Source organism: Calliphora vicina, chromosome 5 (assembly GCF_958450345.1).
Source record: "Calliphora vicina chromosome 5, idCalVici1.1, whole genome shotgun sequence".
Taxonomy (NCBI): domain Eukaryota; kingdom Metazoa; phylum Arthropoda; class Insecta; order Diptera; family Calliphoridae; genus Calliphora; species Calliphora vicina.
The window spans coordinates 21,454,933-21,472,116 of record NC_088784.1 but is presented as its reverse complement, the minus strand read 5'-3'; the positions used below and the strand labels follow the sequence as shown (position 1 = coordinate 21,472,116).

At 34.6% G+C, this 17,184-nt stretch overlaps 3 protein-coding genes across 3 annotated transcripts; 1 reads left to right on the top strand and 2 right to left on the bottom strand.

The window, feature by feature from the left end:
• The first annotated feature begins 6,929 nt into the window (after positions 1 to 6,929).
• Positions 6,930 to 8,509, top strand: LOC135961035 (uncharacterized). Its single transcript, XM_065512501.1, has 3 exons — positions 6,930 to 7,010; positions 7,114 to 7,581; positions 7,778 to 8,509. The coding sequence occupies exons 1-3, from the start codon at positions 6,965 to 6,967 to the stop codon at positions 8,461 to 8,463; spliced, it is 1,200 nt and encodes a 399-aa protein (XP_065368573.1). The 5' UTR covers positions 6,930 to 6,964; the 3' UTR covers positions 8,464 to 8,509.
• Positions 8,510 to 11,814: 3,305 nt separating this feature from the next.
• LOC135960673 (facilitated trehalose transporter Tret1) lies at positions 11,815 to 13,441 on the bottom strand. The gene has a single exon (XM_065512017.1). The coding sequence runs from the start codon at positions 13,372 to 13,374 to the stop codon at positions 12,010 to 12,012; it is 1,365 nt and encodes a 454-aa protein (XP_065368089.1). The 5' UTR covers positions 13,375 to 13,441; the 3' UTR covers positions 11,815 to 12,009.
• Positions 13,442 to 13,868: 427 nt separating this feature from the next.
• Positions 13,869 to 14,429, bottom strand: LOC135960826 (protein PET100 homolog, mitochondrial). Its single transcript, XM_065512222.1, has 2 exons — positions 14,381 to 14,429; positions 13,869 to 14,308 (listed from the first exon to the last, which is right to left on the bottom strand). The coding sequence occupies exon 2, from the start codon at positions 14,280 to 14,282 to the stop codon at positions 14,034 to 14,036; it is 249 nt and encodes an 82-aa protein (XP_065368294.1). The 5' UTR covers positions 14,283 to 14,308; positions 14,381 to 14,429; the 3' UTR covers positions 13,869 to 14,033.
• Between the last annotated feature and the right edge of the window lie 2,755 nt (positions 14,430 to 17,184).

The following is a 17,184-nucleotide window of genomic DNA, read 5'->3' as shown; positions in this document are numbered from 1 at the left end:
AAGGAACTGTTGCGTCAACATGACGTTGTGTTTCTTGACCGGTCAAACCTTCAAGGTGGTAATTTGAAGGCAGCCTGTGACGGTCCTTAGGGCTGCGTTTTGACAGCTTTGAATATGTCTCCTCTGAGGCGGCCACCAAGTACGACATTCATACAGAATCTTGCAACCGCGGAATTGATGGCGTCTCTGTGAATATCTTTCAAAGTTGTCTTATACGAGCGGCGATCAAATGGATCCTGCACATACCTTTGTATGCTCTCCTCGTATTTCCGTAGGTCCTGACTGACATGCCCCGGGCGAGACTCCTCCGGTGACATCATTAAAGGAAATGTTGCATCAACATGACCTTGTGTTCCTTGACCGGTCAAACCTTGGTTTCCTCGTGAAGCTGGTGTTCGGAGGTAATTTGAAGTCAGCCTGTGACGGTCCTTAAGGCTGAGTTTTGACAGCTTTGAATATTTTTCCACTGAGTATCACTCAACAAAGACGAGCACACTGGAGCAGCATAGTTGACCACTGACCGACCAAACGTCTTGTAGGTAACTATAAAGGTTGCTTTGTCCATATCCCAAGTACTGCCGGCCAGTGCCTTGAGGACCTTGTTCCTATTTCGCAGTTTATGCGTGATTGCAGTGGCGTATGCTGAGGAGGTCAAAAGTGACACCCAAAATTTTCGGGTGGTTCACTGTTGGAATTTGTACGCCGCGTCGTCGACCATGATGCCCAAGTTGCGTTTTACCTCTTTCGTCCAGATGGTTGTTGTTGTAATAGTTCGACTGTGACCGATTGTTCTTTCCTGGAAAAAAAACTTTTGGTTTGTACAGCTGTCGCTGAGTTGACAATCGTTGGCCGAATATGATTTGGGTCGTTCTGGTACGGAGATCCAATTGTCGTGGGAACGTCGTCCAGATGGCGAAGAGTGTTGCCGATGACTTCGTTGCTGATAACTGCAGGTTACGTGGAGTGAAGAAATTGTGGATTTCATTGAGATAACCATTTACCATACCGCAAAGCTTATCAACGTAATGACCTGTTGTACACATAGGTGATTACCTCCACGCACTGTGAGGGAACTGGGAGTTTAGAGAGGTAGAAGTTAAACAGGAGCGGCGACAGGATCCCGCCCTGAGGGACTCCTTGTTTAACTCTACGGGTTTTTGAGCATTTGTCTCTAAACTCTACAAACGACTGCCTGCTATTCAGATAGTTCACTATCCATCTCTTGGTGTTGTTGGGCATTGTGGACTGCAGGATGTCCTGGAAGAGTGCCACTAGGATAGTCCGTTCACAAGGCCTCTGCTGATTTAAGCCCTGTGAGATCTGAGTGACTATGGCGAATAATGCTGTGGTGGTCAAGGTTGCCAATTTAGCCATTTTCCGGCTAGATCTAGCGATTTTATTTTCATTTAGCCATAAAAAAATGGCTAGATTTAATCTAGCCGGAAGATCTAGCCATTTTATTTTGTCCTAGCCTTTTTTATTTTATACTTTTCTTGAAGATTTTAGTAATTTTTTAAAAATAAAACAGTATTTTTTATCAAATGACAAAGAAACAGTCCTTTTAAACAAGTTCGTCTGTTGATGATTTGATGAGAATTTTATTGGTTTTATGAAAACAGTCTTCTAAATTGTTTGAAAAGGAAAATTTATCAAAAAGGAAAAAAAAATATTGATATTACAATCTGTAAATCTGCTAAACCCCATTAACACGAAGTCGGTAAAAATTGTACATCTTTGATACTGCCTCCACCAGTAGTTTGGCTTCCTTCTATTGTTTGACCGTTTGATTGGCATGGATGCATCGCAGGCTGTTATCAATGCTACTGCGATCTGTTCTGCCATGTCTACTACCCGCTTTCATCGATTTGATGACTACAAAAAGCTTTTTTGCTGTTGACCTGTGTTATTATGTTCGAAAACTTTTTAAAACTGTTAAAATAATCTGATGACAATATAATGTTCGAAACTTTTTTAAAGCTGTTTATAATCTCTAACCCCCATTAACACAAAGTCTGGTTAGGTGCTAACTAATAGTTTTACTGCCGTTAAAAACTGTCAGTATAACTATTAGTTAACACATAACCAGACTTCGTGGCAAATTTCTAAATTTCTTTAATATTTTTGAATTTGTATTCAGTTATTTTTGGGTTTTAGCCATTTCTAGCCATTTTTATTTCAAAATCTAGCCATTTTCTGAGCTGAAGAGTTGGCAACCTTGGTGGTGGTGCTGTGCATCTTACGGAATCCATGCTGGTAACGAGCTGCAGGAGGAAGAGCTTCGAGTGTCTTCGCTACAGGTTACAAGAGGAAATTCGGCCTATACGATTGTCCCTCGCTTGCGATTTTCCCAGGTTTTAGCAATGGGATCAATCTACCCATTTTTCAGACATCGGGTATTCGGGGTTGTCATAGAATCCAATCATTGTCGGAATCGGTTTTGAAAATGACAGAAAATGTACATTGGTCTCGTGAAATCGTAAGTTATTTGTTTTATATTCGATTTGAAACCAATTACGACAATGATTGAATTCTATGACAACCCCGATTGTAAAGCTCCTTACAGACAGGTTAGAAACCGTTGTCAGGTACACGCCTAGGTGTTTTAGCATCAGCATGGATATCCTGTCATTTGCAAAGTTATTAATGGATGCGGTTTACAGAACAGGGGAGAATATGTCTAACGTTAGTTTTCCACGTGTCAAATAAATAGACGTTAAGAGTCAGTCATGCTATATAAGTAAATATTACGTTATTGATTTAGATGAATAGAATGAAGTAAATTCAATATCGAATTTCACTTTTTACAACAAAGATTATACAAAGTAAGTAAAAAGTAAAGTCTATAAAAAATAAAAGAAAAATAAATATGTTTTAATAAACTGGCTAAGCAAACTAAAATACCATAACATTGAGGAAATTTTAACAATAGTTGGTTAAATACATTAGTTTAAATAATAAATTGTTTAAATGTTTAATAGGTTTTTAATATAACAGCAAAATTATTAAAAATAATAACATTTAAACGAATTTGAAAGTACCCTTTTTAGGAGAAAAGAAACATTTCAAGAAAATTATTAAAAATTTTCTTTAACAGCCAAAGATTCAAAAGAATTAATTTCTTATTCAATTAATAAAATCAATTTAAATTGTGTTAATGGTTATGGTTAAGATAACATTACGGAATTCATAACGAATTAACTCACAGGATTTAGTACTTCAAACTTATTAAATTCATTCCGATAAGAATCCATTCTTTATAGAATTAATTCCTTAATTCAATTAGTACTAGCTTTGAATTAACAACAATTTAATGATTCAAATTCTGTTATGAATTAATTCAACAATGAATGAATTATTTTCAAATAAAAGTCATTGAATGAAGCTACATAATTTGTTTTATTGGGAATGGTTTTATATACTGAATTGCTGTTATTTATAATTCTGAATTAATATTTTCGTGAATCCAGCTTACATTGAATTAATTCATTCGAAGCTCTGCTTGTAGCTTGCTGCATAAATTAAAGTATTAGTTGCATTTAAAAAAGCAATTTTAATTATGTTACTAGTGCCTGTATTAAATTAGCAAAACACTGAACTTGAAGTGCGTTTAAATACTGTGAATGAAGTGAGATTGATTTGTTAGATACGCATAACAAAATTCTGTTAAATTTACAACTAATTTTAGCATAAAATTTTACACATTGTGCACAAAATGTAATAATTTGTTACAGTGAAATTTCTTTGGGGCCAGTACTAAAGAAAGCTATATTTTCTGAATATCCCACATTGCTTAACAAATATTATTTGAATACAACTATTTCTGGTTTAGTTATCATTTAGATCAATGTTCGGCACACATAGCCATCAGGGGCCGAACATGATCGCTTACTTATCCATAAACAGCACGAATCAGGTTACGAAAGAGTCGAAAGTTCGTGTGAGACCAATCGTTAGCACAAGATTCTGCCTAAAACAGGGTTATATCTAAACAGATGGTAGGTGAACTACTATGAGAAGGCTGTCGGTAACTACGTCAGGCTTTCTGCCGAGATCGAAATTGACGACAATACGAAGCTCTGATCCTTATACGTTCAGGACCGGATGACATTATACCAGCTGGTATGCAAATCACTGCAGGGTTAGTCACTCCATGGATGATCAGAATTTATTATGCCTTGGTTTCATGGTCGTACATATCCGATCGATGGACTGAATGTACTGTAACATTCATTACGAAGGTAGGGAAAGCGTCACATGCAAAGGATTTTAGACCGATTAGCTTATCTTCCTTTTTGCTCAACACCCTGGATAGAATAATTGACACTCATATCAGAATGTCGGTAAACCAGAGATCACTATCTACCATTCAACATGCTTAAATGAAGGGAAAATCAGTTGAGACGGCACCTCACTCGCTTGTAGATAGTTTAATGAGAAATCGTTCGAATTTGGAAATTACACACTAGTGGCCTTTCTGGATATAAAAGGTTCTTTTAATAATGTAGATTCTACAACTATAGAATCAGCCCTACATGATTTGGGACTGGACCAATCTTTTGTTAGCTTCATCAGATACTTTTTAATCATTAGGATCATCCGATCTAAAATTGGAACGACTACGATCTCTAAATCTAACAAAAGAGAGAGGGTACTCAATGGCTCATGAAGCTGGATTCCCTGAATTACAAAACTGCCAGCTATGCCTATTTCAGGGATCCACCTGGCCATTAAATCTCAACGAATGGAGAATGCACTCGATAGAGCATAGTCCCGCAAAAAGAGGCATTAAATTTGTGTGCATGTATGGGTAAACAATAAAATATCCGCAACAACATCAAGCAACTGATTGAAATATTTGTATTTTTAATGTCTTTTGTTTACAATCGGGTTGTGTACGTGTAAATTGACGAAAAATTATTCTGGATAATACTAGCGAGGAACACTGCGTAGAGTATTGACAGTGAAATGAGTGTAATCTACCAAAAGAGGCACTCCCTAGGGGGGGGTTCCTATTTAAACTTTAGGATCATCCGATCTTGGGACGACTACGATCTCTAAATCTACCAAAAGAGGCACTTCCCAGAGTGTGACTTATCTCCACTTTTTTGGAATATGGCTATGAACTGTCTGCTCAAGAGGCTGGATTCCCTGAATTACAAAACTGTCGCCTATGGCAATGACGTAGCGGTTGCAGTTTCAGGAATTTACCTGGGCACTATATCCCATCGAATGGAGAATGCACTCAAAATACAAAGTCGTGCAGTATTGAGTGGAAATCCGAGTAAAGAAATTTTCGTTTCTATCAACAAAACATCATTTGATAAAGAGGAATTTCGGTTGAAGCAACCTAACTTTTATTATTCTTTGTAAAATTTGATAGCCACAACTGTGAAATTCGGTCACTAAGGCACAATTATTCGATTGGCTACAAATTCGGCTGCTACTACAAATTTGTTTTCTCTGTGTATCTTCCCGTTACCACTAATGAACGGTGTTGAACAAACGCTCTTTGATAGCGCAAAATACTAATTCTGCACAGAAAACTATCCTGGAAACTAAACACTTTGGGAAGAACTTCAAAAGCTATGATGGCTACACATGCCTGCAAGAATGCCATAGGTACGAGATGGGGTATAAAACTCAGAAATGTAAATTGGCTAGTTGGTACGGTTACTAAGTCGATATTATTTTAAGAGGCCTCTGACTGGTGGGGGCAATGGATCCCGGTCTCAAACTGCGTTCTCTTTGAACGGGTATTAAGGAGAATGATTTTTCACACTATTGAAGTGGATTCCAGTATTCATTAGATCAGACCAAGCAGTTGGTATTGAACACGGTCTTTAGGCTTTACGCGATAGGCTCTCGGAATATTTGTATATTATGTATACTGCCAGCCAAGCTGAGATTAAATCCCTGACAAGTGTTTATACGACATCGAATTTAGTACAGGAATGCCGGGCTTCCCTGAATGGAATGGGATGAGACATTCAACGGTTGTACTCGAATGGAGCAATTACTTGTTGTGTGAAGGTTGTAAACAACCAAAATATTGTGCCTACTATGAACTTGCTCAGACATGATTGATGAATGAATCTATCACAAGACTACTTGGAATACAACGCCTACAACTTAGCTGTGGCGGTGGTCACGGGACTTGCACTTTTGGCACCCATGTTGGAAGACTTGGGCAGTTGTCAAAATGAAGAAGAGGGAGACACAATTTTTCACTTTTTATGTAACTGTCTGGGAGATCTTCGTGCTAGGTTCTTAAGGCACTGATACACGTTCAATATACATATATTGGCCACGATCCAGTATCGCGATATTTATTGAACGTGTAGCATGCAGTATTGATGGATCGCAGAATAGCCTAATATTCTGAAATACAGATCGCGATCAAAAGGGAAACGATCCATTAGTAGCTTCTCTGAATTATCTGATAGGGAATTGGGATGCATGTCTACATTACGAAGAGCAGACATATATGCGTTTCGCACTATCCAATGTTCTTTTTATGCCAACAACTGATTTAGGTTTTAAATCTTTGTATTAGCCCTAGTATTTTGATCGGTTGTATTCGAATAAGAGTTCCTTCTTAACATGTTTACCCCAAAAAAATCTTTGCAATTTCATGTCTTAATAGAATATCTCTGAAATTGTAAGTTATTCAATTCGATTACAGTAAATTATTATGAAGTTTTATTACATTTTTCTAAATGAATATTAAATAAATTCTCAACAAACCAACCATTAAATTAAAAATGCCTTTTTTCTTTCTCTCTTTTAACTGAAAATCTATTTAAATATGTATTGTAGATAGAAACAAATATTTATTTATATGGATATTTTAATACCACAAAGTTTTATAATTAAACTTTAAAATTTACTATAAATACAGCTAAGCAATTTAGAAAACCATTTAAAGTAGCAAATACTTTTATTTTGAACGTTTGTTACAAGCAAAATGTGGAAGTTATTAGGTCTATTAATCGGCTGCTATACAGCATGTGGTGGGTTAAAGGGGCGGCACGCAAAGAAAACATTTAAACAAATAATAATAATAAAAAATAAATATGTTTTAACTGAAACTAAACTCAAACTAATTACTTTTAGCTATTGCTGCTGCAAAGTCTGGTTGTTCTATAAAATTGCCCACCGATATTAAAGGATTTGCTCCCGTTATTTTGACTTCTAAGTCAGGCAATGACTTTAAACTCTTCAAACCCACCGGTGAAGTAACCACCCTAAAAGAAGGCACTCAATTATTATTGGCTTGTACCGGCAATAAAAATGTTTTTGAGAATACTACTTTCAACACCCTACAACTGAAATGTTCCAAAGGCAATTTTGTGGATTCGAATAATAATGAGCAACCTCTCAGTGAGTTGGTGTGCAAATCAATACCCAGTTCTTCAATGAAAATAACTACCGACGAGTGTTCGCATGGTGAGGGTTATATTTATGAAACGGGTTTCATTGTTGAGGGTGCATTTTATGGACCAGTATTTGAAATATGCTACAGTAATGTTACGGAGAATACTTTTTACACCCGCGGCATTTTAAATGGCGCTGCTATGGATTGTAAGTATTAATTGTTTGAAATTTATTAATAACTGAGGTCTTTCCCTTCAATATAATCTCTAAGATTTTAAAAGAATTTTCAAAATTTAAAGACATATTTCTTGCAAAAACAAATGGATCTCTAAAATTTACTATAAAAATCCATAATTCCAGTTTTCATATTTCCCTAATAACTAATATCGTATCTTCCTTTAAGACTCCATTTCAGAAGGTACCCGCCGTTCCTTCACCGCCGATGGCATGAAATTCACCACCACCAAAGCCAATACATTCTACACACAGAAAAATCAAATCAAACGTTTTGAAATGTATTTCGGCAGCGATCAAACCTACATCGATACAAAGAACTTTCTGGCCCGTGGCCATTTAGCGGCCGATGCTGATTTTATTTTCGGCTATGAAAAACTGGCCACTTACTATTATGCCAATGTGGCGCCCGAATTTCAGCTTATAAATGCCGGCAATTGGCTGAGAGTTGAGGAATTGGCACGTGCTGTCTCCGCCTCCTATAAGGATGACATTGAATCCTATAATAGTTATATGGGTATTTTGGAATTACCCACAGAGAATGGTGATTTAGTAGAGATCTATTTGGATGATACGCAAAAAATCGAAGTTCCTAAGTATTACTTTAAGGTTTTGGTACATCGGGCCAGTGATTCGGCTATAGTTTTTGTCACCGTTAACAGTCCCTATATAGAGGATGGTCCGGCTGAGGAAGTTTGCACGAATGTGTGTGAACAATCGGGTATATTGCATGCCAACTTCCCAGATACCACAAAAGGTTATACATTCTGTTGTGAATTGCATGAGTTCAAATCGTTGGTCGATTGGTTGCCCGACGAGGTTCAAGGTAGTAAACTCATGAAACGTAATCTTTAAGATGTTTGTTATTTTTTTTTTTTGAATGAAATGAGAATAAATGTTGACCTGGAAAAAAGTTTAGTTTTTTGTTTAAATTATAATTAAAAAAGCCAGTTTTAATTGCATAAAATGCATAAAAAACATATAAGAAAATATGCCAAGTCCTAAAAAAGGATATAGGTCGTACCTCAGGCCACTAGAACAAGAAATTTGGGCACAAAATTAACATATTTTGAGAAATATTAAAATATAAGCTTATTTTTCCTTAAAATATATCCATATTTACTTGTATATGAGTTTTTGACTTCGTAGGACATCGTTAACCTATTCGCAGGTATGACCAAAAAAATTTAATTTTTTTTTTAGCGGCAGTTTCAAAACTCCAATTTAAAATTTTTAAAAATTTCAGAATTTTTTGATCATCACATTGGGATTTATTTAGAACATAATAGAGAATAAAAATATGAAAAAATTATGACAATACCTCCTATAGTTTTTCCGTAACTGCGATTTAAATTTTGCAATTTTCAAGAAAAACAAATTTTTTTACCATATTATGATTTTTAAGTAAAAGCTATTCAGAATATTATAGTCCTGGTAATTCTAAATATAGTCTGAAAGTTTTACTAAAATCGGAAAACGTTAACCCTTAAATCGAGAAGGTCAAAGGTCAATTTTTTTCAATATTTGGAATTTCTCATGGAAAGATAGCGAAATGTTATACATTTTTGGGCTGATTTTGATGAAACTTAAGAAAAATATAACACAAAGTCTAGTATTTACAAAAAAACGCAGAAGAATTAAAATTAACCCTTAATAGAACTTTGAAAATTACGATTTTTTATATAAAAACTCAAAATATCTAAATTCGTTAAAAACTTGGCCAATAAGCGTTTAATCAAGAAAAGGAGAACTGTGATCACTGATATTTCTGACCAAAAACCGATGTTTTGTATAAAAACTCAAAATATCTAAATTCCTTAATAACTTGTCCAATAAGCATTTAATCAAGAAAAGGAGCACGATCTGTGATCACTCATATTTCTGACTAAAATAGATTTTTGTTTAAAAACTAAAAATATCTAAATTCGTTAATAACTTGGCCAATAAGCGTTTAATTAAGAAAAGGAGCACGATCTGTGATCACTCATATTTCTGACCAAAAATCGATTTTTTTATATAAAAACCAAAAATATCTAAATTCATTAATAACTTGGCCAATAAGCGTTTAATTAAGAAAAGGAGCACGATCAGTGATCACTCATATTTCTGACCAAAAATCGATTTTTTTATATAAAAACTCAAAATATCTAAATTCCTTAATAACTTGGCCAATAAGCGTTTAAGTAAGAAAAGGAGCTCGATCTGTGATCACTCATATTTCTAAACAAAAATCGATTTTTTATATAAAAACTCAAAATATCTAAATTTCTTAATAACTTGTCCAATAAAAACTCAAACTTGAATCAGGAAAAGGAGCTCGATCTGTGATCACTCATATTTCTGAACAAAAATCGATTTTTTATATAAAAACTAAAAATATCTAAATTCGTTAATAACTTGGCCAATAAGTGTTTAATTAAGAAAAGGAGCACGTTCTGTGATCACTCATTTTTCTGACCAAAAATCGATTTTTTAATATAAAAACTCAAAATATCTAAATTCGTTTATAACTTGGCCAATATGATTTTAATCAAGAAAAGGAGCACGATCTGTGATCACTCATATTCCTGACCAAAAATCGATTTTTTATATAAAAACTCTCAAAATATCTAAATTCCTTAATAACTTGGCCAATAAGCGTTTAATCAAGAAAAGGACCTCGATCTGTGATCACTCATATTTCTGACCAAAAATCGATTTTTTTATATAAAAACTCAAAATATCTAAATTTCTTAATAATTTGTCCAATCAAGAAAAGGAGCACGATCTGTTATCACTGATATTTCTGACCAAAAATCGATTTTTTATATAAAAAGAAGCACGATCTGTGATCACTCATATTTCTGACAAAAAATCGTTTCTAATATCTAAATTCTCTAATAACTTGGCCAATATTTCATATTTCGGAACAAAAATCGATCTTCCGTTCGAAATGGTTCCAATTCCGTATTCTGATCGATTTTGTTTTCGCTTATTGAGATACAGTTTGATTCGTTTAATTCCTAAAAGATTCCGATTTACATAAAGTTGCCGGCAGGACAAATCTATTTATGGCATTTGGTTTAACGATTACTGTAGAAGTTGTCAAAACGAAGAAGAGGAGGAGACTGTGTCCCATCTATTCTGCCAATGCCCTGCTCTGACAAACTTGAGGGAACGTATCCTTGGATCCCCCTTCCCCTCGTGTTAATATGAGTTATAAATGATGAATCTAAGGCGCATCCACTCCATCAGATAATGTGGTTGGTTAGAATTAAATTCTTTATCGATTAAACAAAAAATTACATCGGATTTCAGAATTCAAATGTAACTTTTTTGTCGACAATGATTGGATACTATGACAAACCCAAATACATAGGTCAAAAAATTAAATTAATCAGGTATGTGATGAAAAACGATTTTGATGCGAAAACGATTTGAAAACGACAAAAGGTGTGATGTGTTTGTTTGAATCATTTTGTCATATTAGTTTCAAATTCGAATTTGTTTAAAAGAGAATTTATCGAAATTAAATTTTCACACTAATTAAGGTAAACAAATGGAGAGTTGCTTATTTTGTTGTTTTTTTGTTATAAAAAATACGGAATAAAATAAAAATTGAATATGAAATCAATCGATCAGTTTTGAAAACGATCGTTTTTCATCACATGCCTGAATATCTCTTAAACTGTAAAAGATAATATATAAATGTAAGGATGGTTTATGTGGACCTCAGCTATTAGATTATCCATATATAACAACAGTACAGTATTTTAGATTTTCATAGTTTTTAATTTTGCAAAGAGGTGCGTGCACCAAATTTAAAGCTTAAACTCAACTATTTCTCTTCTAAAGTTTTATTAAAATCGGATTATCCGTTTAGAAATTCAGGGTCCGAATTACCGCATCCGATATCGAGTAAATTCGATCGTAATTTTCTTATTTGAGATTACGGCATTCGATATTGAGCATGAAATTTAGTACATTTTGTTATAATTACGATATCGAAATTATTTTTCGATACGATAGTTCATTCGATCACGAGTGCGGAAATTCGGCACCAGATTTATTTCCTCATCTTTTTTAAATTCTCTCACTTTGCCACGATCATCACAAATCCTAGGCCTAAAGATATAAAAAAATTGCATTTCCGAGAATTATTTTTCGTTTACAAATCGTTTAATTTTGGAAATCCAGCATACACCTAAAAATGGAATTCTGTGACACTTCTAGTCATGTAAAAATTTATTTCGGGATCATTTAGTAATAAAAAATAACAATTCAATAAAAATCAACAAGTATTCATCCAAATTACAAATTTCATATAGGTATCAACAAAATAAACTGCTTTTCCCAAAAGTAGAATATTTAAAATTCTCAAAATGATTTAATTGCAATATCCACAACTTACTTCTGTTCTGATCAAGCATTACCCTCCAAAATAGCTTGAATTTCCAAAAATGTCTTACCCTTTGTTTCGGGCACCATAAACAGCACAAAGAACACCGCCAACAGCGTTAAGGCGGAAAATATCCAAAATGTTAGACCAATACCTATAGCTTCGCTTACAAACGGATAAGTATTTGTTACCAAAAAGGCAGCCAACCAATTAGTGGTGCCCGCTATGGAACCAGCTATGCCCTTAATATCTTCAGAAAATAATTCAGCCATTAGAAGCCAAGGTATGGCGCCAAAACCACACGAAAACATAATGACATATAAACAGCAACAGACAACCGGTAACCAGGCTATAGATTTAGCAAATTCTTCATCGCCATCTTTCTTAAAGAAATAAAATCCCACACCAAAGGTACAAGCACTCATAAATGCAGCCGACACCATTAATAAGGGTCTACGACCAGCTCTATCAATAAAAAATAGGGAGACAAAAGTAGCCACTACCATCATTGTGCCCACTAGTATGGTGCAAGTAGTATCCGAAAAACCAGTTTCGGCATCTTTGAATATACCCGTAGAGTACATGACAATGGCATTTATGCCACTGAGTTGTTGAAACAGCATGAGAGAGATTGATACAGCAAATGCCTTTAAAGTAGATTTTTTCACCAAAGATTTTGCCACTGAAACTTGATTGTCTTTAGCATACTTATCATTCGCCACAAATTCAGACATTTCCGCTGATATATCATAATTCTTGCCCCTCAGCCATTGCAGAGATTTTTGCGCCTTTTCCATATTACCCTTAAGCACAAAAAAGGCCGGTGATTCGGGCAGCAAAAGAAACAGTAAGGCCATTAAAATGGGCACAACAGCACATAGAATTGAGGAGATCATAACTTCAGCCATGGCGCCCACCACATACACATACAAAATGCCGCTGGTGATAAGCATTTGAAAGAAACAACCCAGTATACCGCGTATTTTGGTCTGGGCAATTTCCGTTGTATAAATGGGTGCTATAATGCAAAAGGCTCCACCACACATGCCCAACAAGAAACGTGCCACATACAGCATTAAAACATTCGAGGCAAACAGAATCAACATCCAACCGAGCACAAATGGTGGCACCAATATCAACATAGTCCATTTTCTACCAATCACATTGATCACATAACCAATGGGTATACAAACACAGGCCGCACCCAAGGCCATCATAGAACCAATCCAGCCATATTCAGCACTTGAAACATCAAAACCCAATATGCCATCTTTAATGTCGGGTTCTACGGGAGCTGTCCAGCCAATAACAGTGCCCAGAGCAAAAGAGCCCATGGCAGCCGATAAACCCGCCACATATTGTGGTAATAGTTTAGCTTCCGCAGCCATTCAAATATGTATTTTGTTTTGAGCTTGCAAAAATATGGTGTGAAAAATATATTTTGAAAAATTTATAAAATTTTTCAAACTTTTGACAAAATTATACTGAGCTATCGGATTACTTTTCAAATTATTTGAAACAATTTCCACCTGCCAAACATGTTTTCTTAGTACTTTAAATATTCGGAACTATACGGCCCAATTATGAATAAAAATTCCGCGGGAGTTTTTTCCCTTTTCTCATTTTTCCTATTCAATTTCAATGAGAAAAAACTCCCGGGGAACAAACTCCCGCGGAATTTTTTATTCATAATTGGGCTGATAATCTGATCAAATATTTTAAATCGGATGAAGCTTTTTCAAAATATCTTCCATTTATGATTTTAAATGTAAATACCCCATCATTTTCCCCTTAACATAAATAAGTAAATAAAACTTGACAACCCTACCACAATGCTCCTTATTTTCTTAAATCTCCCGTGTTAAAATACTGGCAACCACAATTTGTTTGATTTTCTTAGTTTTATTCTAAAAAATAACAATATATTTTTATATTATAATTATTAAATTTAAAATTACAACACATTCTTACATAATACACTGCTCTGCATTTCCTTTCAGCCACCACACATCAAGTGGCTGGCAGCCACTCGTCACACATTTTTCTTTTACAATTTTTGTTTCTTCTCAATATCCTCGAGAGCTTTCATTATTTGTAAATCTTGTTTTTCACGATGATCACGTATGGCCTGTTCGATAGCTTCACGATGACCCAAATTTTCTGGTGGATAGAGTTCACGCTTCTTTTTGGTCACCCATTCTTCAAAGTAGGCCGGTTGATTGAAAATGTGAAACATTGCAACGGGAAATGTCATGTACATGGCCATTTTAAAGATTTCCAAAGAATAATTGCCCATTGTGGAAGATGTGTTGTTAAATTTAGCTATTCGAATTGAAATTTAGATGGCTTTATTGGAAAATTAAATTACGATTTTCGTTTTGTTTAAAAACATACCTTTAGTTCGATAAATAAACACTGCTGATTGTATAGTACAATAACAACAACAAACACACGCACTCATATACAAAAACAGTGTTGGAAAACGTTTGTCAAATAATCAGGGTGCGGAGTTTACGCACAGGGTTTATAAAATCCGTTACAAAAGAAATGTTCCGCACTCAAATTCAAAACGTTACACAGGTAACGGTAACGTTAATTTTGATAATTTCGGTATCGGTGAAATAGTGGTAACGGCAGTTTCTTATTTCGGTAACGGTAATTTCAATAAATTTAATAAAATTTAAAATAATTTGACAAAATTGATATTCTATTATACATATTTTAAATTCTGAAGATTATTAAATTTAAAATAGTTATTTTTATAATTTAAAATTCGGTAACGGCAACTGCGATTATATTGGTAACGGTATTTCAGATTATTTCGGTATAAAAAAATATGGGGTTGCCATATTTATTGATAAGAAAAACAAATTTTATAAAAGTTTAAAAAAAAAAATTAAAAACAAGAGCTATATATTTTTTTCTGTTCAAAAGTGAAGCGTATCCCAGAGAGAGCGTTCAGCTCTGATTGAAACAAATAGTAGTCGGACGGGGCAAGGTCTAGACTATAAAGCGGATGAGGCAAAACTTCCCAAACACTTCAATCTAAATAGTTTTTAACACGTGTTGCAACATGTGTTCGAGTTTTGGAATATTATATAGGATGGAACATGTCTGGCAGCATATTCTGGGCATTTTTCGGCCAGTGCTCGAACCTGTATTCGGTACAGGATGGTTTGGCCAGATTTCAGCTGCTCATAAAGATAGGAAACATTTGGTCCCACCAAATACACACCAGTCATGGATATTTGGCTGGTTGGCCGAGCTGCACATACGATCAAATGATTCGGTGCAAAAATGATTTCCTTTTGTAGCATTGACGCAGCATTTCAGACACACAAAATCGTCTTCCAAGGTCTCTCAGCTTCGATTAGCATGGTGCCCAATACCCCTGCTTTTGGATGAATCCAGCTGCTTGCAAACGTTTTAAAATTGCTGCTTGAGTAGCTGGCAATGATTTTGCAAGCTCTTGTTGAGTTTGACAACAATCTTCAATTATTGGTCTTCAAACTTTTTTGGCTGAAATTGGTGCTTGAGTAGCTCCCAATGATTTTGCAAGCTCTTGTTGAGTTTGACAACAATCTTCAATTATTGGTCTTCAAACTTTTTTGGCTGAAATTGGTGCTTGAGTAGCTCCCAATGATTTTGCAAGCTCTTGTTGAGTTTGACAACAATCTTCAATTATTGGTCTTCAAACTTTTATGGCTGGCCTGGGCGATTTTTGTCTTCCGTGTCAAAATCACCACTTCCGAGCCGAACAAACCATCTCTAGCACTTTGAAACCGATGAAACACATTCACCATAAGCTTCGGTTAGCAATGAGTTTGCTTCAGCGGCACTTTTTTCAAATTCAAGAAGTAAAGCTAAATTGCGCTTTGTTGGGACAAAATTCGACACTTTCGAAGAAAAAAAATCTGTTATTTACACTATAATGATTAATAACTAAGTGAGAATAAATGACAATCAGCCCAATCATGAATAAAAAATTCCGCGGGAGTTTGTTCCCCGAGAAAAGGGAAAAATCTCACGCGGAATTTTTATTCATAATTGGGCTGAATATGTACCCTTCAAAATTACATATGTATAAGTTATTAAAAACAAAAACTAAGTTCAAAAGATACGCCATCTATTGTAAATCCAGCATTTTTAAGTCATGCAGTTAATAGGCCAACAATTCCCAAAAAAAAAATTTCAAAAATCTCAAAATTTGAATTTTTTTACATTTTGTGTCGCCACAAAAAGGATGCGAAAAATTCCATTTCTTTAATAAAATATATCGTTGAGGTCTTTACAAGTTTTTAAATAGTACAGCAATAATCACAGTTTACTCAGACAGCCAGAAATCGTATTGCAGGATATTATGGTAAATGAAGGTTGTCTTATAAAAAATTGGCCTCTCTCTAATTGTGAGAATCATAAACGAAAGTATCTAATAAGTAAATAATAAATTAAATACCATAAAGAAATAAACACAGATGGCGATATGGATCTCTTTAGCTAAGTGAAGTCAATAGTGACTGATTGTATTATATGAAAATTGTATGTGATTTATAATGAGGGGCAAATTTGTCAAAAAAAAAAACAAAACAAAAATGTGTAAAAAAAAACAAAAATAATCAATTTAATAAAAAACGCTAATTAATATTAAGAATACATTACCAAAGTTTAAATTTATTTGCTAGTGATGAGCAATAGTCCAAAGAAAACATCCAAAGATACTAAAACAAATGAAACTGATGACGGGTGCCTCCTGGAAGCTCGGTTAATGGTGGCACAGTTTGCGGTGAAAATGGTAGCGCTAATGCTCCAAATGTATTCACGTGGCGAAGAAAAAAAGTAAATCAGATGTGCTGTTAACGCCACCTGTACAGTAAATTCGCCGTGAAATGTGGAAACTCGAAAAAAAACTCAAAAAAGTTACACATACGAGTGTTGTTTTTGTTTTCACATAGTTTTTTCTACTAATACATTCTCACCACTTAGGTTTCTGACAACTGAGTTAGGTCTTTGACAGCAGAGTTCCCGCTCTATTTATGTTATTAGACAGACATATTTTACTTTATTAATTTTCAATATTTTTGCTATATTTTAGTTCAAGTCATTATTTTTTTATATTTTCTTGATGTCGTCATTATTTTTTTACATTTTCTTTTTCTTGATGTCGTACTATCACTGAGTTCTTCATTAAGTTTTCTTAT

Bases quoted from the DNA above. Each gene is read 5' to 3' on its own strand.
- LOC135960826 (XM_065512222.1), bottom strand. From the start codon at position 14,282: ATGGGCAATTATTCTTTGGAAATCTTTAAAATGGCCATGTACATGACA.
- LOC135960673 (XM_065512017.1), bottom strand. From the start codon at position 13,374: ATGGCTGCGGAAGCTAAACTATTACCACAATATGTGGCGGGTTTATCG.
- LOC135961035 (XM_065512501.1), top strand. From the start codon at position 6,965: ATGTGGAAGTTATTAGGTCTATTAATCGGCTGCTATACAGCATGTG. The intron at 7,011-7,113 runs GTGGGTTAAAGG...AATTACTTTTAG, and splicing joins CGGCTGCTATACAGCATGTG to CTATTGCTGCTGCAAAGTCT. The intron at 7,582-7,777 runs GTAAGTATTAAT...TCTTCCTTTAAG, and splicing joins AAATGGCGCTGCTATGGATT to ACTCCATTTCAGAAGGTACC.